General features: G+C 27.3%; 1 protein-coding gene across 1 annotated transcript in view; it reads left to right on the top strand.

Annotated features, from left to right (window-relative positions):
• The first annotated feature begins 534 nt into the window (after positions 1-534).
• Positions 535-22684, top strand: part of LOC132936975 (adenylate kinase isoenzyme 5) — a 66888-nt gene continuing 44738 nt past the window's right edge. Inside the window, exon 1 of the mRNA XM_061003800.1 lies at positions 535-938. Coding sequence (XP_060859783.1) covers positions 917-938 — 22 coding nt within the window. The 5' untranslated portion in view covers positions 535-916. The remainder of the gene's footprint in view (positions 939-22684) is intronic.

The raw sequence follows: 22684 nt of genomic DNA, 5'->3' as shown, positions 1-22684 counted from the left end.
AGCACTCTACCTGGTAGAAATTTTGTATACAAGATATATAAAAAAAAAACACTATTGTAAAACCACTAGCTTTCTTGCTCCGCTCAGATTCATATTTTTTAAATTATTTACTAATCATATAATTTTGACAAATTGGGTCAAATGTTTAAATAGCATCATTTTTTTTTTTCGGGTCTTCCTGTTACAATTTGTATATTAAGTTACACAATACCTACACGGATGACCGATACTATCAGTGCTTTTGTGCTTTTCTAAAAAGCCATTTTTCTGCTCATCGTTCATACGAGTATTTTCGATAGACATATTTTGTATGATATGACGCGATGACGATGACGTCGTGAACGCAAAGCATCGGTCACCGAGGGTGCGCATCGGCGCTGCTTGCCGACGACAGACGTCCCCACGGGCGGCGCAGTTGGTCGCGGCGGTGACGGCGGTGGTACCCGCGGTCAAGACCTAGTCGTAATTATGGTATATATAAAAATAAAAGTCGGCAGGTAGGCACACACACACACACACGCACGTACCCGAGTCAGTGTTCGTCCGGCACCGTTGGCCGCCGATCGTCTGCCGAAGCACGTACCTAACAGTTATATTATTATTACGGTATCCGGTAGTTAAACGAGTAACAATAACCACAGTGTTCTCACACGGGACCCGACTTTGTTTTGCGTTCCGCTTCCGAGTCGGCCACAACGCTATCCACAGTATCGTTATCTGCGGCGGCGGCGCCTGGACATGTGCGACCCCAGTGATCCCGGTTAAACTCGACACACACGCCGGCGTGCGCCCACCCGACCGCGACAGATCAACGGCTGACCATAGCTGCTGTCCACGCGTACACAGGGTGACCGTAGACGTGATGCCTGCGGTCAGCGAGTCGTGCCGTTCGAATTGAAACCCGGCGAATGGGACTATGGGAATTTGTCTGGACACAGGTAAAACGCTCAGAGGTTTATTTTTTTAGTCGTCTTCGCGACGAACATAATAACACCTAACGACATCATAATATTGTATTAACATTGCGACAAACGATAAAAGACGCGAGTAGTGTTTGACAATTTATTTTTCGGGGAGAGGCCGAGGCTCATATACCGGAATGGTTTGTGAGGCTTTTCTGGTAAATGCCTATTATTACAAAATCCCTAAAAAAAAATGTTTTGGATGTGTACATTTGGACGTGGACGTTTGTGCGTCGTTATACCTATTCATAATTATTGTTAAGAATCACATTTTTTTATAGGCTGTTTGCGCATAACTAAATTTATAAAAAAAGTTGAAAACAAATCAATGTAAGATGTAACCGCATCTATGTTTGACTAGATTCATTAACTGGTCGCATTATTTACATTCACAAAAAAATAGTTATACAATTATAAACTTATAGGTACCGCTTTATAATAACGCTTGCCATGCCGGCGTCGGCTTATAATTGTATACAGCCACTTTCTTGATTTTAAATTTTTGGAGAATTATTAACTACGTGTAGGTGCGTTTTATCAAAATAGGATTAAACTAATTAAATTAGGTCGTAAATATAAAATTTTCTGAACTCCGAAACTAATTTTTTTGCAAGTATACAACATTTTAGCGATCCGTTTCTATAAAATGTTCACCCTTTTTTACTACCTTAGTTGTACTATTCTTATAGAACTCACCTCGTAATTTTTAGCAGTTTTAAAATTTTAAATGAATTTTTGACTTTGGTACTTAGGTTTTTTTTGTTTACACGTGTGTGTGTGTTTTTATGATGTACCTGCAAATTGAAAGGTCTCTAGTGAACGGCTATTAAAGTTAAAGATATAATACATAGGTAGGTATATATTATATATCTGAAACTCTTAACTGCACTTATCTTAGCCAATGTGATTCTCACAACAAATTCCGTTCTTCAGTTTCGGACATCTGCGTTCCTGAAGAAAAATCTAGTTAAAATTGACTTTTTTTAACGGTTAAAAAGTTAATCAATTTTTTTTTAAATTTTTAAATATCACATTTTGTATTTAATTGACAAACTTTTTTTAATAATTAGTTATCAACCAACTATTTAGCTTTCATAGTTTAATCTAATAGATAACAAAAAATAGAGGTTTTTATGGCTGAACACACCGATATTTACAGGATTTAAATAATTATAGGTACTGCATGGACTATGGAAATAATATTGGATTTAATTCATTAATATCTTATATTATTAAAGTTATCCTTATGTCTTGATTACCCACCTAACCTACCATACTCATTATTACTGAGATACATTAATTGTACTATTTTCCTATTTATCAAAAACGCTTTAAGTTTTCAGATTTTTTCATTCCAATTATCTTAGATTGACTAGTTTTGTCAATTCACTAAAAAAATACAACATTTTTGAATTTTAAATTTTAAATTATTTTAATTAAAATATTTTTAAACCCGAGATATACTTGTATTATCTATATTTTGTTGTTCAATGGTGTATCATACGAGTTTATGTTACAGTACTACATCTAAAACTCACTATTGTTTAATTGTTAAGACAAGTGATGCGGAAAGTGCAAACAACCAACCAAATGTATTACCTGTCAAAAACGACAAACTCCGGTAAAATCTTCAGTTTTTTTTTTGGGGGGGGGGAGGGGATTATAAAACAGTAAAGTTGCCCCCCAACTGTTGGGTTTATTAGTCATCCTCAATATTTGCGTCTATGGATAATAGTATTATATTGGCCAGCACGCCATTGAGTCAACCCTCCCCATAAAAAATTGTATCACATTATTTTTTGTATATAAAAATCATATAATATTAATTTATAAGACTACAGTTTTATATATAAGACAGTCTTAATATATTAACAAGAAGAATACGAAAAATATTTTGGTTTCATCTTGGTTTTTTATTTATAATAAATTTGAAATCTTGTTGAGGTTTGCCACCCTCTTTTAAATTAAGGCTAGGGGCAACACGGGGCCAGTGCACTTTAAGTGCAGTGCCCGGAAGTGCTAAAACATTAAAGTAAAATTAGTCTGATAAAATATATATTGTCGTATTATAAATAAATAAATAACGTAGAAATATTTAATGTTTTTTTTAATATTTATTGTAATAAATAATTTGTTAAACGATTTTGCCAAAATAAAAAAATGGAATGAACGTTTTTAATGTTCATCATATAACTTACTATGTGAAGATTTAAAAAATAATAATTCTTTTATTATTTTGGTAAATATACATTACAATTCGCTAATTGTTATTGCTGATTTAAAATATTATTAGTTGATAAAATGTCAAGGAATTTTTTGTACGATCCAACTACAACGTATAGACGATATACTATGCGTAATAATTGAGTCTTAAACATGTTCGGCCATGATGACAGATGTACATGTATATAATTATACATTTTATAGCTTTTATTAGCGATATTCATTGGTTAATTTCGATTGTATTGATTTTAAAATTACAGTACCTATTACGTTAAGTAAAATTACGAAAATTAAACATCATATTATTATGTCTATAGTTCCTGAAAAATACCATCATCATATAAGTAATATAATATCAAATATGCAATATTTTTAAAAATGATAAACAGAAATTGTGCGATCGGGTTTGTAATTTATGTAAAATTGAATAGTAAAAAAGCGGGTAAGTGCAGTGGGGTGGAGTAGGTCAGCGGGGTGAAAGATTGTCCATCGTCCATTAGGATAGTGTATTATTATTTATTACAGTATTCGATTTGAATGCAATGATTGCATTCGATAAAATACGATTCTGTCTGGAGTCTGGACGAAAGAAAACGTATGAATCATAAATATAAAAAGACAAAAGTAACCATTAATTGTATATAATATACAGTGATGTAGTCCTAAAAAAAATCATGGGTACACGCCTCAATCATTGTTAAAAATAACTAAACAAACTAAACTAGGATAATCATTATCCTAGTGGGAATTAAGTAATTTTTACATTTTATTCGTTTGTATGGCTATAAACAAAGCGTTAGAAAAAATAGGTTAGAAAATTAAATTTCTGTGGTTTTTCCCGTGGCGTTAAAAAATTATGAAGAAAATCAAAAAATTACCTCTCTAAAGTACCATCTTGACCCAAATTGCTAAAGATAAGATACTAAATGTTTAATTTGAAGCAATCCTTCTAGTAGAAATTCTGTGAACAGGATGAAAAAATTAAACATAGTTGTAAAACCAATAGCTTCCCACCCAATAAATATTAATCATTAGTATTTTATGTTTAAAAAAGAAATTCAACGCTCCATGTTTTTGTAAAATATTTCAACGTGAAATTAAAAGTATTAATATTTCAGATTTAATTTATTTGAACACTTTAGGTATATAAAACCTGAAGTAAACTACTTAACTACATTTCATACAATAGCAGATATCTGTGTATAAAAATCTAAATAAATATATTATATATTATGGTCTTCCAAAATAAAATATGTTTTAATTATTGTTATGCGTTTGAATATAAGTAAGTAGGTAAGAGGCAGTATCCGTGTAAAGTGTGTGGTAAGTCCTTCAATCAAAGCAGCAATTTGACGGTACACCGTCGGACGCACACGGGAGAGAAACCGTATCCGTGCGATCTATGCGACAAGTGGTTCAGTCGAAGTGATAGACTTAATTTTATATGGTCGGACGCATACGGGAGAGAAACCCTATCCGTGCGACGTATGCGACCAGAGGTTTGCCGATAGTAGCAATTTGACGGTACATCGTCGGACGCACACTCACTGAATCTCTGCTATATTATGATCCAAGGGCATAATTCAAAGATGATAATTCAGCCTAAGTTATCATGTACCTAGTAAAGTTTTCAATAATAAATTATGATTGTTTTATTTTTAAATATCCACGATGTCACTGTTTTTAATTTTATATTTTAGATTCTGAGCGGAGCGAGGAAGCTAATGGTTTTACAATGGTGTTTATTTATTTATTTTTTTTTTATCCTGTATACAAAATTTCTACCAGATAGAGTGCTTTGATTTCAACATATAGTACCTTATCTTTTAGCAAATTGGATCAAGATGGTACTTTAAACAGGTCATTTTTCGATTTTCTCAATAGTTATTTAATGCCACGGGAAAAAACTACTAACAAATTACGAAAAACCGATAAAAATGGGATTTTAATTTCCAACGCTTTATTTATCACCATAGAAACGAATAAATATAATAATAATACCTATTATAATTTAAATTCAACTTACAGGCTATAATAATTAATAATTAATAGTAACAATATAAAAAATCCGGACTGACAAACCGTCCCCCCTCAGAATCGTTTTTCTTGTGCAATGATTTTATATCATTGAATTCAAGTTTAGTACAATCCATTATACATTGAACCACTTGTAACCTACTGTACAGCAAAGCGACATCTACTTACCTGCTTTTTTTTTATTATTGAATATACCTGTTGTGTATTTAGTACTTTAAAAACGGTACAATGTTTTTTTGAGCCGGTCCAAAAATTTTCCTTTGACACTAGAAATGTAAGCAGTGTTTATCTTAATTTTGACATTTAATAGGGAGATTTTATTTTATACAAATATAAAAATATATAATATAATATAATATATAATATTTTTATGGTAGGTATTGCAAACCATAAAAGTTCTAATTTAGTGTTATGCGTTTATTTATAGCTAAATATTTTTAACTTAAAAATATATATATTTAATTTGTGTCAATATGATATCATACACCATACTACGTTTCCAAGTACAGTATAAATACATCATTCAATTTAACTTGTATAAATAAATTCACTTAAAGCGCTATGTTAAATCACGCATAGTATATAATATTCTAAGTATATAGGTATATGAGGTAAGACAAGATAATTATTGGACAAAAAAAAAGAATATACATATTATGTGGAATACCAAATGAATAAGTATAAAGTTTGTTCAGCCCAATTCACCACTGAGTTTGTGCCTCTTGTTGGTGAAATTTGAATTTCTATACAGTTCAATTAACTGTTCAAAATAAATATATATAAATGTGTATAGTAAATACAACTAAAGTTGTTAAACAATGTATATGATGCGTATTGAGCTAAACTAAATCAAAATGTTAAATAGATTTATATTTTTAGGTTAATTACAAATACCTTAAGTGATTATAAGTTTTTCTCATTACAATTATATAATAAAGAAATTAAGAGACTAGAAGAAAATCAAAATCAAAAATTAAAAAAATTAAAGTATTTTTGTTATCATTTATCGTAGATTTGGTTTATCAACCATATATAAATAAGTCATTTATATTTTTTGTAATTTTTTCAGTTTAATGTAGATAGTGGTATATAGTTTAGTAAGTCAAGTCCTATTTTAACAAAGTGTCTACTTGTTTTTAAGGTTTCATATTTTTGAAATAATATGTTATTTAATCTGAAGGCATAATGTAGTGAATTTCATTAGAATAGTTGTTGAATATTGAAAACTCTAAAATCTGTAAATAGTTTTATAGAAGGTTTTGAGTTTGTTTAGGATTATTTTTATTATACTTTTTTGAGCTGTTATTAGTTTATAACATGCTACCATCCCTAAACAGCCAAAAGCTGTTATCCCATATTGTAGTATTGACTGTGTCGTGCCAAAGTATACTATTCGTAATGTTTGTTTTGTTGAGTGCTTTTCTAGCATTTATATAGAAATAATTGAGTTTCCGTACTTTGATTATTAAGTTATTTACATGAACATCTCATTTTGTCAAGTGTCGGTAAATGGTGATACCAAGGTATTTGATATTTATTGTTTTTATAATCTCCTCACATGTGTCATTATTGTTTGAGTTAAAGTTTTTTTTTATGGATTTTTAACGCGATTATATTAGGTTGTGTATTTTTATCTTGGGAAAAAGCTTTGTTTGAACTTAACTTTGCTGGGGTTCAACCTCAAGTTGTGTCTTAGAAAGCACTAATTTATTTTGTACAAGTCTGATTCTGTGCTTTGAGTGATTTTATCCCAGTTGATTTAAGATATAATTAAGGCTGTACCGTCGACATTGGAAAATTATCTTCCTTGTAGTTGTAGGTTTCCTAGGACCGATTATAATATAATATTAATATATAATATACAGGATAGGAGATGGAACAGTGCCATGCGGGACACCATTAATCATTTCTAGTTCATTGCTTAGAGTGTTTGTAATTTTGAGTAGTTAATTTCTGTGTTTTAAACAAGATTTGAATAGATTAAATAATTTATTAATAATACCTAGGTATTGATTTAAAAATATTTAATAGTTGATACCGTCAAAGGCATTGCTTGGATCCACGAAGATAGAGCAACAGCATTAGGTAGGTATGCAAAAACCATAAATCATAAAGATTACAGAATATGATATTGAGGAACTACCTAACACTGGTTGATTAAAGTATTCCCTAACTAATATAACAATCTTACAATACATTATACAAGTATGGAGTCATCGTAAATAAAAAAATATTCACTGTTAATAATTTAAACTATAAATGGATATAAATCGAATATTATTTTAGGTAAACATATAATTTTTTTGACCAATTTAAAGAAAAATTAAAATACTAATGCTAATTTTAAAATATGTTATGTGAAATATGCTCAAAAAAAAAATTTCTATAATAGATTCCCTGGTTTAATTATACACATTTCTATATCACTGAGTTATGTTTTGAATGAATATTAGAAAACATGCAAACTCTTATAATAAGTAACCTTACAGTTTTAACATTGCTTTCTATATTGGTAGTTTGCTATATAATTCTTATTGGCCTACTAATATTCCTGATATGACCCTCAGTCGTATCAAATGTTGTTGTATAATATTATAGTTTAAATGTTTTCATTACATAGTTTTGAATTATAATAATGTTTTGGTATGTATTGAAACAGGTAGCAACATACCGATACTCAACTAATTAATGTGTAGGTGCATACTTGGTACTATAATTATATTAATATACCTATTTTAAATGTGGGAAATCATTTGAAAATAATTAACTTAAGTTAACTCAAGTAATGTGAACATGAGATCATCGTTATGTTAGACGTTACTATATTTCAAAAATAACAAATAATTTGTAACTAGTAACTCATTAAGTTTAAAGTTAATATTGAAAATATTAACTTAACTGAATTAAAAAAAAAAAGTTAATCTAATTTTTAAATTAGTACATGAATTACATAATTGTTCGATCAGTTTTAAATTATAATTCAATAATTTGGCCTCCCTACTCTTTTGGTAACCAAATTTCCAATTCAGTCACTTGAGGTGATTAAAATTAGCTTTTTAAGATTTATAAGTAACAAAAATGTAATATTCAATGTCTGACTCACCCATCATAATATTATACATCTTTATTATTATGCCTAAAACTTGATACTCTACGAGTTAGAAGGATAAACAGGATATATGTTTTATGTACAAATTGTTGAATGGCTATTTTAACTGTCCAGATATGTTATCGAAATTAACATTTTTAGTTCTTGGGCATACAATTTAGATGGACCGACACTTTTTAGTTTTTACGTGCCATTCCACTGTAAATTATATGGTCAAATTTTTCTTTAATTAGAACCATGTACTTATAAATAATTTTAAAATTTATATTTTTATTTGTAACTGTTGTTTAGTTTAATCTACTTAAATCTATATTTTACCTCTCGCAATATCATATACCTACTGGCTACTGTATATTGTTATTGTGTGTTTCCACTTAGGTACCTATTATAATTGGGCTCACCCATTTAATCATTATAAATAAAGAATAATGTATTTATTATTTATTTATTTATTAAGTATTAAACAGGCAAGGCCCTGATACAGTAGACAACAACATATAATCATTATGATAATGTATAACAAAGTAAGAATATAATATTAATAATGATAATAATAATAATAATAGTATTAATAGTATTAATCATAGACATATAAGTAAATATGTCTATGGAAATTATTGGTAAAAATAATAAACAATGTACAATGTAACAATGTATTCTTATTAATATATATGAATAACATGGTTTGATTAAGAAACATAACATAATTTGCTGTATTAATAGTAGTTAGTTATTACATATCACAATCATTATACCTAATATTAGATTATTTTGATTTAAGACCATAGTATAATATACATACAGTAATTATTAATGTATAAACAATTAAACCAAAAATTTAAAACACTAAACGTTTATCGTAATTTTTTAAATCTGGAAAAAGCTAAGTTAGCTAAATAACTACTTAATATAATATGTTATCTTATTTAAAATTTTTAAAATATCCTTAGAAATATGCTGAGACAGAACTGTTTTTCTTATTAAATTTTTATTATTGAATTAAAATTTAACACGTCCGTTACAGTAACGTTTCGTTTTACTCGATGACTCGCCACTTAACAATACTTAACTGACTTTCTAAGTTTGTTTATATAAATTGTTTGTGTCACTTAACACTATATCAGGTGATATAATCAACAGAACACAATGATGAAGACATGTTTAAATAATAGTAAATACACTCATGTTTAAAATTTCATTATAATCTTAAATTATATAAGGTTTATTTATTTTGTAATTTGAAAAATTGAAAATAAAAATAAAATAAATTCATATATGTACCTACTTAGGAGTGCGTATAATTAATAAGTACATTGCGGTACCTAAAATAGGTATCCCATGAACCTCTGAAATTGTTTTATTAATACTTTTGAAATACTCTTGAAGTACAAAACAATGACTATAAGAATATAAAAATGATTTTTTTTTTTATTTTTGTTTCATTGTATCTTATTACCAGGTTTTTAAAACTATTTGTTTGTCACTTTACATTACCTATATATCAGATACTAAACAGAAGAATTATTTTTAGTTTAGCCTATTTTATGTATTTATTGACTAGCACATAAAATAGTTGAAACAAACTTAGGTACCTTTTTATCTATTTTTACATAAAATTAATATAAAACCTTTTTTTATACAAATAGGACGCAGGTACCTTATTTTAATAATTTGGTTTTCGAAAGTTTTTAACGGAGTTAAGAACATTAATTTACAATGTCAAATACTAGGTATATACTATTTGCGGTAGCCGGTATGTAAATAATATTAATGTAATTATATTCCCAAATATAATATATTATCGATTTATGTAAACATATTTATTCAACTCATACTTTTGTTAATCTATGAATGTTATAAAATTATTTAATATAAATTTATTTACTCAATCATCGGGAGTATAATACACTTAAATACAATTGGGTATCTGGTATTATATGGTCACTTACTCAGTATTAATTGTGTGTTCTTAAGTTATTAACTATTGAGACTTAAAGTAAAAAAACTATAAATACTACACAATTAACAGTGATATCACCAGTGGAAAATTATTTCTTAAAAAAAGCTCAATTTAAATTGTTTTACTTCTGTTCATTACTTTTATTATAATTGTATGTGTAAACCTCAGTCTTGTTAAGAATACTTTTCAAATGTATTCAAATGCTTTCTTTTAAAAGTATTTAAATATAAAACAAATACCTTCTAAAAGTATTCAAAATATTTTTTTTAAAGTTCAATAAATGAATAATCAATAATTCAATCAATTCAATGACTAGTCGACTATCCACGACTACCCACGCCATGAAGTACTATTATTGAATAGTTTCTTTAATCAAGGCAACCAAACCCTCTTATGTATCCCTACATCAACTGTGCTTATTGTAAAAATATTTTATATAGATTGTTCAAATTAAAATAAATATGACAAAAAAAAAAAAAGAAAGTTCAATAACATAAATACCAATATCTTTATTTATTCTAAATCTAAATTAGAAACTACTACCACAGTACCCATTAAATAAGAAGAATGACTATTTAAAGATTCAAGATAAATGCCAATCCAACCAGTGGTGGTCAGTGCACTGTGCACTGACATGTCTTGTATGCCATGGTATAATATGGGAGTGAGGAGTCAACTTGGAATTCAGTGTTCTGTCATTCTATTATCTGTTTGTATTTTGGCGAAACCATATTTATAAGCTATCAGAAGTTAGAACCACTTTTAAAATAATATTTTAGAAACAAAATTTAAAATAGCACATTCCGAAATATTAGTAATTGGAATTTGGAATAGCACATGAGAATGTAAAAAAAGTATTTAGTATTCTAGAATGAAAATACAAATAAAAAGTATTTTTTAAGTCAAAAAGTATTTGAAATAAAAAAAAAGTATTTAATTACTAGTATTGAATACTTAACAAGACTGTTAAACCTTTATTTAGGATAGGTACCTTTATACAGTACCAATACATTGAATTAATAGATATATTTAATTAGTTTTGAAGTTTTACTCAAGTGTTATGAGATTGAAAATTTTAGTTCAATTAACATATTTTGTAATATTGTTAAAAAATAACATAGTCCTCAAGGGGGGCAAGTAGGGGCAATTGCCCCCCTGTCTTTTTCTGGGTTGATTATCATATATTATTATTGATGATTTTAATGTTCTAAAAAAACTAAAAAAATTCCCTAACAATTCTAAATAGTGTACTAAATTATATTATTTTTAATATTAAAGATAGGTATAAATTCTAATATACATTTTAAACTTTAAAATGATTAAATGTTTTACAGACAGAACTTATCATTTGGAATACTTATTTAATTTGAAAATAAACTATTTTTTTTCTGTACCTATAGGTTTAGACTTTAGATCATGTATTTATTATAAAAATCATGTAAAAATTTAAAATAAAATTTTAAATTTAAATCTTTAAATACCAAAAATGACCTTAAAATTTCAAATCGTAAAAAAATTCAATGTGGTATATTAGAAAACGAGTATCGCGTAGATTTGGAAAACAATGCAATAAGTGCGTTATAATCCCAACCTCAATCATTAGCATTGTAATATAAAATATCGCAAAATACACTTTTTTAAAATTAAAAATAAAGACATTAATTTTTTTACAGAGTGATTTTTATTACACTCGATTCAGAGTCAGAACTAAGAACGTTGCTTTTTATAGATTTTGAGATGTAGTGGTGGGACCAAGTGCAATACTGCAGTGTCAACCTAGATTTTAGTTTTATGATAAAAAAATTAAATGCTCATAGATGGCATACCTGCAATAGTTACAACTTTTCAATTTTGTGGTATCAATGACTGAATAAGCTAGAAATATTTAATTTTATAAATTACTTAAAATTATAAAATCAACTGTAACATTTTATTTATTAAAAAATAATGTAATTGATAATTTAAAATTACATAACAATTAGTTAAAATTATTACTGTAAGATTAAGTTTTAACTAACCATGTATGTATAATTCATAAATATTTTTACATTCCTTGTCTATATAAAATATTTTGCCCTCCCCTTGACAAATTCCTGCGGACGCCCTTGAACATAGTAAATATTGGTACTAGTAAAGAAGTTTGAAAATCATCATAAATCGTTGTTTCTAATCGATACAATTGCCTACATTTGAAAAAAGTGAGTATAAATTAAACAATTAAAATTACCGCTTATATAGTTTTCACTAATACAAAATAGAAATTATAATACTACCTGGAGAAAAGTACGCTTGTAAAAAGATTGAGAGTATAATTTGTATCATAATTTAATAAGGTTTAATGATAAATAAATAGACCTTGTAAGTTGTAAGTTCATCGACATTTATTTCTACCATACTAACTCTCAATAACGTTTCGTTTTATAACAATCGCGTGAATAATTTAGTTAAACAATATTTGTTTCGTTTTTGATGTATTTTTTTTTCATATTATGTTTAAATAGTAACCATGGACAAATATAATGACTTTATCATGCATAGATATTTTGTGTCTTATACTCTTATACTTGCAGCAGGTACCCTAAAATATTTAACTTTCATAAAATATAAAACGAATTTGTTAATCTTCAAATAAAAATATTATAAAGGTAGGTATATTTAAAACATTTAAAGTTTTATACTATTTATTTACTTTCCAATACCAATCCATTATTTCAGTAATTATGAATATACTATAATATATACATTCAAACTGTTACCAATTTCTTTTAAAGCAATAACACAAAATATATAAAACAGATTACAATGTATTTTAAGTACAGCCCATATGGCCCCCTTAAGAGTTTTCTCAGTGGGGTCCAGTATTTATTTATATATTTTAAACGGGTTTTAAAACCCTTAAGCAAAATACAAAATAATTGTGTGTATATTGTATGCTCAACTTAATAATAATATAAATTAAATAGGTTATATAATATATATTATATATGAATAACAAAATTAAAAAAAAAAATTTAGCATAATAGTGGAACACCATAATAAAAGTAAGAGTTTATAAATATAATAATAATAGTAACATAATAACCAAAAAGTGACTAAAATATAATTCAAAACATTAATTTAAACAAGTAAATTTAAGGCCATATAAACATTCTGTCTTGTATTCATAATATGTTTATGAAATTAAAATGAAATGCTGTCTCTGAAATATAGTATAACTTCAATTATAATAGATACGTCTAATAAATTGTCTAATGCACCTTTAACGTGCTTTACAAATTTTACAAATGTCAGCCCTGATTTTTAATGGGTAGGTACACAGTACCTATCTATTTCGAAACAATTTTAACTTTTCATGGATTCGTCCTTTATGCTTTTTTTGCATGTTTAATAATGTATACTATTTGCATATTTATATTACGCATACTATTAATCAAAATGTACCTATTATTAATTATATGTCTATTATTTGTTAGCCTTTTCCTGTTAGATGTGACAATGCGAATGCGAGTAAATGAATATATTAATACATAGGTAAAGTATTACACTGTTACAGTGTTACGCATAATTATTTTTTAAACTACATTTTTTGTTATAGGTACCTATATAACAATAGTTTATCATAATATTATGTTTACATATGATTTTTAGTTTTGGAAATGGAAATGGTTTCAAAATAATACATAAAAAAATTGCTAAAAGTTATGATATACATTTTAGTATGAATTATAATACCACGTACTTAGTAGTCTACTAAAAACAAGATACATGATGCCAGACAATGGCCAACAATTGTGTTGTTTAAAAGTAAGGTTATTTTTGAATTAAAATATCAGTTTTACAAATCATTTGATCGTTATCCTTTCGACACATTTAATTTTTAATATTCTCGGCCTGGATACGAGTAATTGAATCCTGTAATGTAGAAAAATAACAAATCATATGCTCTGAACAATGGTACAATAAAATGTGGTATGTAACCTATGTGGTATTACCTATTTAATAATATAGTCGTTACACGTACCTATTGCTATGTTTTCGGCAGGGATGTTTTAGACGAGTTCCCATAGTGCCCACCGCTGAAAAAAGTCCAAACATCGCGATGTGCGGACGAGGCACTCTGCAAAAGTCAATGCCCTTGGCAACGCACACCCTTCGAATATAACACGAAAAGATAAGACCTTTGATGCATTTGAGTTATTTGAAACAATATGGACGTACTGACGACTAACCATTATTTTATGGGTAGTAGTGTACTTATAAGCTTCGAAATGTGTTTTTTTTATTAGCTATGTATTTTCAGTTTACCAATTTAAAATAATAACTATGTTCGGAAATCGTTTAATTCTGCATTATCCGCGCAACACGTTCCACTCGAGTTGTTATTAGTCCCAAACAAAATTGTCACGACAATTTTTAAACACATATTCACCAAATGTGTTTCCGTAATAAATTATTATTTATCAAACAATGTTTAAATGATTTCGTGCTTTTTCCCCAGCAATATTCTTCCACTCTGTGTAGCTGAAAACAAAAAAATAAAAAAAAATACGCATTTATATCTCATGATATATTGACCTACGTATTATATTATTTATTATTATTTCGTATGGTGACGTATTATATATATTATATATATATAAAGGATTATCAGTGGACAGTGAAGTATTTGAGTACCTACAATGCATATTTAAATACTTATTAAATTATGCATATTTTCTAAAATATCTAAAATACCGTCTTGGAGGTATTAATAATATTGTATTTAAAAATCATATAAGTATTAGGTATGTAAAAGCTTTTCCAATTCAAAAGAATCATTTGTCGGATTTAATATTGTTTTCTGATAGTATATTTCTAATATTATTTTATTTTTAATTATTACAATCAAATTATTAAATATTTATTTATTTTATAATTCATTAACTACTGTTTATTGTTTAATAATTAATACTAAAATATTTCAGGATCAAAATATAACTTTTTTCTGTATAGATACCGTTAAATATACTGCAGATAACTATGAATAATTATCGAAGAATTCGTGGTAAGAAATCTCTGAGAGAATACTTATGTGACTGTATAGTAGTACTACTACTACTACTATATTATAGTAGGTACCTACATGATTTAATCATTATACTCTGAAAATCCCAGATAAAACGAATATACATCATACAAAAATGTATTTATCCCTCCAAAGAAAAAACGAATTATGAATTAGAATTAGAATCTACACTTAATGTCTCATGAAACGTACTATAGATTTTTAATCAGAACTGTTTAAAGTCAAATTTATAAAAAATGTTTATCCCTAAAATTATGATTTAATTATTATACTCTGAATACCCCAGATAAGTCAAATATACATCACACAAATATGTATTTCCCTTCCCCCCCAAAGAAAAAAAATTATGAATTCTAATTATAATCTACAGTCTACACTTTATGTCTTATGAAACGTATTATAGATTTTTAATCAGAACTGTTTAAAGTCGAATTTATAAAAAATGTTTATATTACGTCTTATTATTTATCATAATATTGTCACTATGTTACTATAGGATTTGTGTACTTTTATTTTATTGACACAGTAATTGTTGTATACGTTATATAGACCCAATTTCTAATATTGTTGCGACGATGACAATGTCGGACTTGATGAGAAACCCACTGTCGATTAAATATGCACGTGGCTACAGTGTTATTTTATTATATTATATTATCATATTCTTTCCTATCCCACGTATCAATGATATTTTAACTCAAAAGTCTATGCACGTCGTGGTGGGCCTCAAAAAAAACATTTCTTTACTGTGCTTTTGTTTGTATGTTTAGTTTACATGTCAGAACATAGGAAGGTAGTAAAAATGTTTGTTTTATCGTACATAATTTAATTATTGTTTAGAGACAAATATCAAAATTTTCGGTTGCTCCGTTCACATTTATTATGTATTAGGTAGGTACTACTATATAAAGTGTTTAATGTATATATATTTATTATTAAAGGTAATTTCGGTGAAACCAAAGTAGGTAAGTGTAATATAAATTAAATATGTCACCAAATTTATGCAAATATTTTGAAATAATGCGTGCGTCGTGTGTATTTTTTTATAGTGGGATATAAATTTTTCACACATATTATACGAATTTCGATTTTCATTGTTTGTTTTTTGAAACGGATACATCGTGGTTACGGTGACCCACTCCTATCAAAAATGTCCACTCTCGTTATTTTATTTAATAGGTAAATATCTGTCAGCCGAGTATTTGTAAAATATGTACCTATACAGTATACATAGTTGTCGAGGAGTTAAAAAAAGAGAGTTATTAAATAATTAATTACAAATTGAACAATAAACTATGTATATCACACATAGTCGAGTAATTTCATATACAGAAATTAAAAGGAAATACTACGGTAAAGGTATAGATCATGATTGGGCCCCTAAAAAATGTAACTGCCTTTTAATACGTTGCAATAAAATTATTTTATTTTTAATTAAACATAGTTTATTAAATAATTGCACTCATTATATGAAAGATGACATTCCCTATTGTAAAAAAATGAGTATTAAGGGTAAATAACATAAATTAAATAAATTATAAATTATTATCAAAATAGAAGTTTTATTTTTTATAATTCATTGCTGGAAGATATCATATATCCTATTAATCTTTGTTTAAAAATTAAATGATTTCTTTTTCTATACAAATAGTCAAGTTAAAACATCTTGGTATTGTAAAAGTTTAGGTTTGACAATTTTAAGTTTTGAATATACCCTTACTAGCTTTCACTTAACTTTCATTAGTGGGATAGAAGCATAAGAACGTATTTATTTGAATCAGGTACCAGACCGTTTGATTTTTATGGTCCCAATTATTCTAGTTCCAGTTCTTAATTATTACATGATTGGGTTATGGTTCCAGTTCTGCAGGTTTCTGGAAAGTTTAGTTTAAGGTTTCTGGTTAGTGTTCATGTTAGAACAATTCAAAACATGTTTCATTTTTATTTATTCTTTAGTATCTTCTTAATTAAATGATATAAAAAGGTTCATACAAATATTCATAATCATTTTTTCGTTAATTTATAAAAATGGATTCCGATTCCGGTTATTTACAAAATATATAAATTCGATTTCGTTTCGATTCCGGTTCCCAATATTGTAAGGGATTTCGGATTCCAGATTCGTGATGAATAAATCATGGTTTGATTAAATTGGAAACATTTCCCATTTTCTATCCCAAAATCAGCTCCAATATTGAACAATATCCAAGTGGTGACAATAGCAGTGTAACACTGTATAAACGCTCTGCAGAGCGGTTGTTGAGTTTCCGATTATATACATTATTACACAATTTCAAATTTAATGTAGGTAACAACAGTATATAACGGTTATTTTATCCCTTATATTTAACTATTTAGAAATTAACAATTAATATTTTTGTTTATTAGGTATGACTTATGATTGTAAATTATTTAATTAGTTTTACCCCAATTAATTTCCCAGACAACATTTTGTAATGATAATATTATTATAGTATTATAATAACGTTATACTAATATTATTCGTTATTACAATGTTATAATAATATTATTAATCATAAATTGCTGTCTGGATTATATTTAATTGTAACTATTATTTGCTTAAAAGCATTAATAATTAAAACTATCTATTATTATATTATGTTTGTTAATATTTTTGTTATATATATTTGTTAAGGTGAATGACGACATTTGGTGAATGTTGACATTCACCGGTGAAAGTTGACATTCACTGCTGTTTTTGGTGAATGTCAACATTTTGAATGAATATTAAAAATTTGCCAACAGTCACCGGTGAATGTCAACATTCGCAACGATTATCGGTGAGTGTTGACATTCACAATTGAAGTTTGGTGAATGTTAGACATTTTTAGTTAGAATTGGAGTATAGACGTTATCGTTTCATACGTTAAGATAGTAAATGTTTATAGATATGATATTGTTCACACAATATTTAATCGAACGGTGTTTAATGATCTATATAATATTATCATAGACATTTAGGTATTTAACGTTACGGTATGTGTCTGTCTGCCTGTACCCACTACCTATCTCTCTCTCTCACACACACTAAGCTTTTGCTTAATCGCATAATTGGCGATACGTCAGTCATCGTACCTAATTTAGTAGTGATGAAAAATACGTTTATATCGACCAGTGTCGACGTATTTCATTTACCTTGCTTACACGAACGAAAAGGTAGACTGTTGTGACTGATTGAATTTGTGATACGTTCGAGATATCTACTAATTGTTCACGTGTATAATGGAGAACATACGAGAAGTTTTTTACGAAAAATTTAACGCTATATTAAGTACAAAAAGAGAAGACAACAATTTTTATTTGAGTACTGAAAAATATAACAAATGTGTTGAAGACGTTCTCAAGTTTAAGGGGAAAGTCTAACCTAACTGATGGTTAATTAATTTGTAAAAATTATTTTATCACTAGGTATTCATCTTTTTTTACAACATATTAACATTCACCAAAAACAAATGGTGCATGTCAACATTCACCAGTGAATGTCTACATCTAAGAAGAAATTGACATTCACCAGAAATTTCGGTGAATGTGACATTCACCGGTGAATGTCGACATTCACCAAATGTCGTCATTCACCTTAACATATTCATTACTTATCATTAATTTTATTTTTCTATATTCAAAATATAGTGAATAAACCCCGCGGTGAATTTGAACATTGTACAGCTGTAAATTGGACGAATTGTCCACTATCCGATGTCACCCAATATTTCATTATACATGTTATATCGTAAAATTCTAAAATATATATCGATTAATATTGCAGCTCGATTGATTTGCATAATTTCTGAGCGGCAGTGATTCAACCCGATTAACCAATATTCTGCATCCTCTTCGAGACTAGGAGGTTTATACAAATGTATGTATATCATGACGGGTACCTTTTGTTTTTTTTCTATCCTCAAAGTTCTGGTTAATGTTCTCAATTATTTCACTATAAGTCTGTGATTCAGGTTTGTTTTTGTTTTTAAATATAACATTTTAGATTAAGGCTATGTTTTTTTAAATGTATAATTTAATATCTGTTTAATTTGTATACATATATAAAATAATCATATATATATGTATTAAATATAATATAATTATAAATATTGTAACACACATAATTATATTTTAAGCTTTAAAATTTAAAGAATGAATAATACATACAAAATTATTAGTCTGTACCCGATGTGTTTTCCATTGGCAGAAAAGTGAATTGGTACCAGTAGCTTGAATATTAACGTCGTGCATTTTTGATATTTTGGAATGGTTAGGGAATAATTTTGCACGAAGTGCTTTAATTATCAGTATAAAAGTACTATCATTTATGTGGTGAACTACAATAGTCATTTATTGCACTATCGTACACAAACATGACAGTTTATATTACATTAAAAATTTAACACTTCAGAACTATTACAATTATTTTACATTAAAAAGTTTATCTCTCAGAAAAATCAACTTCCATCCATAATCCGAAATCTGTTTCAGAAACCAATGCATAATTATTTATTATGCATAATGTAATATAATTATAATACAAAATATTCAATTTTATAATATTATAAGGTATTGTTTGTAATAAAATAAACACAATTCATATAGATACGTAAATATTGTTGGTGTCTGCAGTTTCAGTCCTCTTTACAAATACATTTTTCAAATTATGCCGTAATTTTTTTCGCGGTACAGATAATATATTACGTTTTGAAGTGAAAACTTCTTTAGCGGTGTTATGCACTTTTTTTGTGATGGGTAAAAAATGTTAAACTCGCGTCAGGACGAATGCGTACATTTAGACTAACATGCAAAAGAAAAATAAACATACTTCTAGAAGTCCGATTTCAATTTTGAAAATTAATTTGAATTCAATAACTTCTTTTCTATGTTTTGTAGGAAAAACTTTTTATTTTTTTAACTCATTGAACCTTTAAAGTACAAGTTAATTTTGAGAAATTAAGTAAATTAATTTGCAACTGTACTACAAAAACTTTACAAAATATCGAAAATATATTTCTTACAAAACATAGAAAAGAAGTTATAAAATTCAAATTATTTTTCAAAATTGAAATCGGACTTCTAGAAGTATATTAATTTTTCTTTCGTTTTTGGCATTATTCGCTCTCATGTAAGTAGAAATAAATAAATAAATAACTGATTATCTTATGTTTATTTTATTTTCATATGTTGCACTTGTTGATATTTATTATCATATTTTTTTACCTAAATGTCCCTTACAACAATCATTCATTTTAGCTAGTAGTAGGTAATTGAACAAAACGAACACTAGACACTAACAATAACAAATGACTACTAGACTACTACATCTAATATCGTAATAAATATCAACAAGTGCAACATATGAAAATAAAAAAAAAATTAGATAATCAGTTCAAAAAATTCTGTGGGCAGCCTTGTTGGTAGCACAGTAGTATGATTTTTGTTTTTTCGTTTTGAGATGATCATTTATATCAGATCGTCCACCATATGGGACAATAGTATAGCGTTATAATATTAGTATGATAATCAAATAGATATTTTCATATTTTCGGCGGTCCTATGTTATAGTATATAATATTTATTTATTTATTTATTTATAGTTGTTTAAACGGGCTATAGCCCAATACATGTTTTATAATATGTGTTTAATAATAGGCGAGATTAAATATAATTATAGATGAGTAATAAGTATAAATCAAAAGGAAAAACAGTAGAAAAATAATAATACAACAAATTGAGTAGTAGAAACATAAATGTGACTACTGATAATATCTATTAATGCAATTACAAAAAGACTCATTTGAGTGAAAATTTTAAAAACCAATTTGGGTATCATTAGCTAATCTAGTGGATCTAGTCTTGGTGCATTTATTATATAGTTAGTTCTGTGCAAAGGATTGTGAAAAGTATAAGTATTCTTAGTTTGTCGTTGAGGGACATAAATAAGTATAGAACTAAGCAATTATGGACAATCTATAATAATAGAATAATATACAATATAAAATAGATAACAAATATAATATATATAATATAATATACTATAAGTAGGTATACATTTCATAATTCAAACCCACTCATTTGCAAATAGGTCAGTGCCTATTAGAAATTACATATCGTTTTTCGTACCAAGTAGAGTATATATAATATATATAGATTAGGTACCTGTACATAGTCAATACCGTACTCGTTATACGTTCATTTTAATTCGACAAGTGTCAGAAACTTAAGACAGGTCAGTATTAACGTTATTTACTACCTATAATATACTTCCTACGTATAACATGATTTCAAATACTGTGCGAACAACCCGTCAATCACCAAAGTGAAATTGAAATGTTCTTATCTATAATTAGTGTTAGGTATTACACTTTTTTACGACAGTCAAATATTGCTTTTAAGAAAATTTTCTATTCTGACATGGCAAATTATTTCGATTCAATATTCAAAAGTCATTATTCAGTTATAAATGACTTTAGATTCATTGAATGTGTGTTTAGAATTTAAATCATAATTATTACGATCGTCGTGATCTCAACTATTGTTTTAAATTTAATAAAGAATTTATTTTTAAAAACATTCACTTTCATATCGATTTTCTAACAGTAGCCTATTTAATTCGATTAACTCACAAGAAGATATTTTTTTTGACATTGTCAATGCGCCTCAATTTAATATCGGACAAATTAAAATAATACAATTTTTAAATTTGACAATCATTTCTTATTCAGCTGTTACTATATTCACATTCTATAGCTTAATTTGTTATTGTTAATCTATCAACATTAAATACAAAATTATAGATTAATATTCATATCCACTTTACTCTCTTCGAGAAATAATTAAAAAATCATCATTTTAGTTTTAAAATAGCAATATTGAACGTTGGTAGTTGGTACTGTCTTAAGCAGTGTTTGGAAAGAACGTATTCTATTTTATGTAAACGAGCGATGAATGCCTTCATCGAGGGACATTTAAAAGCGTTCGATTATTACACGAACGAGAACGACTTTTGTCGTTCATTTGATAAAAAAAGTTATCACTCCAGAACATAGAAGATAAGGTCCATAATAATAATTAGTAATATAATTAATAATAATTAATGATATCTAAGGATTTTATGGCAATGCTGAAAGTGTAATGAACGCGTTTTTTCTCAACGAACGTGAACGTGAACGAGTTCACTCTTTTAATGAACGTTCCAAACACTGGTTTTAAGTTACATATTTTGAAATAGGATATTGAAAATTGATCACCGTTAAAATAAAATTAATACACTTTTTGTGTAATAACTGATGTAAAAAAACTCGGGATAATGATCAAACATA

The sequence above is a fragment of the Metopolophium dirhodum genome, chromosome 1 (genome assembly GCF_019925205.1).
Source record: "Metopolophium dirhodum isolate CAU chromosome 1, ASM1992520v1, whole genome shotgun sequence".
NCBI lineage: Eukaryota > Metazoa > Arthropoda > Insecta > Hemiptera > Aphididae > Metopolophium > Metopolophium dirhodum.
The sequence above is the reverse complement of the archived record's forward strand: the minus strand, read 5'-3'. Positions and strand labels throughout refer to the sequence as shown.